The 1,743-nt window shown below is 37.6% G+C and overlaps 1 protein-coding gene across 1 annotated transcript; it reads left to right on the top strand.

Moving 5' to 3' along the window:
• Window positions 1-432: 432 nt before the first annotated feature.
• Window positions 433-1,187, top strand: LOC108094115. The gene has a single exon (XM_017194537.2). It carries the CDS (start codon window positions 506-508, stop codon window positions 1,112-1,114), a length of 609 nt encoding a protein of 202 aa, XP_017050026.2. The 5' UTR covers window positions 433-505; the 3' UTR covers window positions 1,115-1,187.
• Window positions 1,188-1,743: the final 556 nt, after the last annotated feature.

Genomic DNA, 1,743 nt, shown 5'->3' with positions numbered 1-1,743 from the left:
AAAAAAAGAAAATTAAACCCAATATTCTTTCGAAACGTTCAGCGGCTCATGTTTCAACTTGAGCGGGCGGAGAGCGAGAAATCTAGCATCAAATTCCAATTGAAATGAACCATTAAAAACCCGAAACAAAATTGAAGTATAAACAAAGAGTGATTAATGTTGATAAGCGACTAAGGTTGTCGGACATCGGCTCAAAAATGGCTGGTTGGCTGTCTTCAACAATGTCGTTTCCATAAAAAGAAAAACCAACTTTCTTGGGAGAATATATATGTAAAGGAAAGTAACTAAATATGTTTACATTTTCTTGACAGCTGAACCTGCCTTTATCCCATCAACATCAAGTCACACATTTATATTTAGATTTTTATAGTCACCTTATATATAAACTAGAATTGCACGCATTCTACGGTAAACAAATAAACGAATAGAGATTACTTTCATTTTAGTTCAGCACGCCGAGGCGTCAACAACGTAGAAAGTCTGATCGGAGCACAAAATAAATACGATGGAGATATATATAGTATTTTTTGTGTTTTTGTCAATCTTAAGCGGAAGCTTGGGCCTAAATAGCAGACAAGAGAGTATAATCGGAGGATACAGTCAACTGATTGCAGCTAAGGAGCAGGAGTTGCAAGTGCTGGAATCACAGATCAACGAAACTCTTCAAAAGTTGGATGAAATCAAGCGAAGAAATGCAGATATCATGGAGTTGGATCGACTGAGAATCGAACTCTCACAAAAAGACGAAATGCTAAAGGTTTGTGAGGGTAAATTAAAAGTTCAGGAGGGCAGCTCCACGTTCTGGAATGCAATGAAGGATATAGTGAAACCTCAGCTGGAGGAAAAGATAAAAGCTTTCAATCTTGAAGGAGGAAAAGCCAATTTAACCTATGAGGTAACAATAAACGACGATGGGAAGGATATAACTACTCAGGAGGGCAGCTCATCACTCTGGAATGCAATTAAGGATACTTTCAAACCGAAAATTGAAGAAAAAATAAATGATTTGAATGTAAATATAAACTCTACGTGGGATACAATCAAAAACAACTGGACGGATATTCCTCGTCAGATAGTAATTTACTTTAGTGAGAACGAAAAACCGTCAGATTAATGGGAAAAAACGATAATTATACACTCTATTATTTATAAGAAATTTAAATAAAAATATATAGATTAGAAATAAACTGCTTATTTATTTTATTGGACACCTCATATTTGATGTATTGCCTGATTTCTCTGCCTCAGAGCATCCAAATGATTTCTCATCTGAAGTCCAGCATGTTTATGGACCGAATCGCATCATCATAAACGTATTTTCCAGACCTCGACCAGCAGCAATCAAAACAAAGCCATCCCAAAACGAGAAGACGCCCATATATTGTCTATAGAAATGGGCGGGCGCAGTTCTCTGCAATTAGAGACAGCGCCCTGATAGATAAAAAACCGGAGGAAAAGTCCGAAGATGCGCTCAAACTGTAACAAATATAAATAACAAAGAAAAACGTATTTTGTTAAGTTTTTTTTCAGTTTTCTTTTATGGCCAGTCCATAAAAGCCACACACATAACGCAGCCAGCGCCCCTGGATTGAATCGAGATGATACCATCATATCCAGCCAAAAAACAAAAAGAAACACTTGGCGACACTGACGACGTGTGGTCCAAGTGGGCAACTGGGCAGGGGAAATGGGAATCTGAATCTGAATCTGAATCCGACTCGGATTCGGAATCGGAATCAGACT

Source organism: Drosophila ficusphila, unplaced genomic scaffold (genome assembly GCF_018152265.1).
Source record: "Drosophila ficusphila isolate 14025-0441.05 unplaced genomic scaffold, ASM1815226v1 contig_412, whole genome shotgun sequence".
In the NCBI taxonomy this organism is placed as follows: Eukaryota; Metazoa; Arthropoda; class Insecta; order Diptera; family Drosophilidae; genus Drosophila; species Drosophila ficusphila.
This window is presented reverse-complemented; position numbering and strand designations above follow the sequence as displayed.